This window comes from Arachis ipaensis, chromosome B07 (genome assembly GCF_000816755.2).
Source record: "Arachis ipaensis cultivar K30076 chromosome B07, Araip1.1, whole genome shotgun sequence".
Lineage (NCBI taxonomy): Eukaryota > Viridiplantae > Streptophyta > Magnoliopsida > Fabales > Fabaceae > Arachis > Arachis ipaensis.
In genome coordinates, this window is record NC_029791.2 from 101,384,030 (window position 1) to 101,386,364 (window position 2,335).

Sequence of the window (2,335 nt, forward strand, 5' to 3'; positions counted from 1 at the left end):
ACTTGGACGACCCAGTGCACTTGCTGGTTAGTTACACGGAGTTGTGAACCATGGTCTTGGCATCATGTTTTTGGCGCCATTACCAGGGAAAGAAAAAGAGAGGAATTTTTTACATAATTAAAGTGTAATCACAATTTCCGCGCACTAGCGCGCGGTCGCGTCAGTCATGCGGCCGCGTCGCTGTCGATTCGCGCTTGGCATGCGTCCGCGTCGCCCATGCGATCGCGTGGATGCCAGTTTCTTTAGAAACTCCGTTTTGTGCTTTCCTTCCATCTTTGTATGTTTTCTTTTCCATCCTTTAAGTCATTCCTGCCTTAGAAGATCTGAAACTACTCAACACACTAATCACGGCATCGAATGGAAATAAAGGTAATTAAAATAATTAATTTTAAAGCATAGAAAACTTGTTTTTTCACATACATCACATAATGAGGAAGGGAAAGTAAAACTATGAAATTAATATGAATAATTGGGTGAAGGGTTGAATAAATCACTCAAATTAAGCACAAAATATATCATAAAATATGGGTTTATTACCACTCTCAACACTCCAATTCCAACCAACTATCACCACATGACGATGACAGAATGTCCAAAATGGAAGCTATGCTTGCAAATTTTTGCAAGGAGTCTGAAGACATGAAAAAATTCAAGGAAGAAGTGAGAGGTAGTATAAAAAGTCGAGGAGAGATTATTAAGAATATCGAATCTCAAGTAGAACATCTTTCACAGCAAATTCCGAAGTCCACTGATAGTTTCCCAAGTGACACTGAGAAAAATCCAAAAGGGGAAATGAAGAAGGTGAGATGGGAAGATTGTAAGGCAGTTACTCTTGCAAATGAAGAAATCCTGGAAGAAGACACCAGCAAGCCAAAAGAGAATAGCCAAGGAAGTTCCCAGGGCAACTTAGAGGAAAAGAAACAAAGAACTGGATCTGCACAGAGAAAAGAATCAACAAGGAAGGAAATGCCAAAACCTTATGTGTCAAGGGCACCATTTCCCCAGAGACTCAGGGAATGTGAGAAAGAAAAGTCATATTCAAGATTCCTAGACATGTTTGCATCCCTCAGTGTCAACATCCCCTTCATCAAAATCCTCCAACAGATGCCTACGTACATCAAGTGCATAAAAGAGCTGCTGACCAAGAAAGGAACCTTAAAAGGGGGACAAACAGTGGTAATGAACAAGGAATGTAGTGCCCTCATCAAGAAGAATGTACTCCTGAAGAAAAAAGATCCGGGGAGCTTTCATATTCCCTATACCAACAGAGGATTTTGTGATCTAGGAGCTAGCATAAACGTGATGCCTCTGTCTTTTATGAAGAAGTTGCAAATCAATGAGCTGAGATCCACAGATGTAATTATCCAATTGGCTGATAAAACTCAGAAGCAAGCCGAAGGAGTAGTCGAGATTGTATTGGTCAAAGTGGGAAGTTACTTCGTCCCCACTGACTTTGTTATTCTGGACATGGAAAAAAGTTACCTCCATCCCATTAATTTGGGGAGACTATTTCTAGCCACTGCTGGAGCACTCATAGATGTGGAACAAGGAGAGTTAATCCTGAGAATACATGATGAACATCTCACCTTCTATGTTTTCAAACCTACATCTGAATTTGAGCCAGAACCTAAAGAGCCGAAGGATGATCACAACAACATGTGCATAGAGGAAAGCAACAGTGAATCAGAAGCAGAACCCCTGAAACAATCTTTGGTGAACAAGCAAGAATTTCAAGAGATACAACAACCAAGAGAACTCAAGAACGAACTGAAGCCACAAGAGTTATGAAGAGCATCTAACAAGGAACTCCCTAACACAAGAGTCACTGGAGCACTACTGGAAGAAGAGAAAAGAGTTGTGAAGAAATTGCCAAGAGGATGGAGGACTAAGAAAATTCCTACAAAAGATTTTTCCCCTGGGAACAAGGTGATATCTGCCCACCATCTACCAATCTCAACACAGCTTCCAACACTTCCATCTTGGTTACCTCAAGTGTTCACAATCAGAAAGGTCCTTTCCTTGGAACATGTAGAAATCATCAAGGAGTCAAGTGGAGAAAGCTTCACTGTGAGGGAAGAAGATTTGAGGCATTACAATCCGCCCTAACAGTAAACCAACCATCAAGCTAATGACGTTAAAAGAGCGCTTGTTGGGAGGCAACCCAACCAAAAGTAATTCTCTTTTCATAGCTTGTCAATAAGAGAGTTAAGAAGATTTCTCTGCATTGCAAGGAACTAAGTTTGGTGTTGCACACCAAAATAATTCAAGGGTAAATGTGGGGTGCTAAGTTTGGTGTTTCACCAATTATTAAAATGCCTTTCTACCCTCAGTTTGA

The 2,335-nt window shown here is 40.8% G+C and overlaps 1 protein-coding gene across 1 annotated transcript; it reads left to right on the plus strand.

Moving 5' to 3' along the window:
* On the plus strand, positions 598-1,788 carry LOC107607516. Its single transcript, XM_016309464.1, has 2 exons — positions 598-1,477; positions 1,625-1,788. The coding sequence occupies exons 1-2, from the start codon at positions 598-600 to the stop codon at positions 1,786-1,788; spliced, it is 1,044 nt and encodes a 347-aa protein (XP_016164950.1).

Coding starts and splice junctions, on each gene's coding strand:
- LOC107607516 (XM_016309464.1), top strand. CDS start 598: ATGGAAGCTATGCTTGCAAATTTTTGCAAGGAGTCTGAAGACATGAAA. Junction 1,478..1,624: donor TATTCTGGACATGGAAAAAA/GTTACCTCCATC, acceptor AATTTGAGCCAG/AACCTAAAGAGCCGAAGGAT.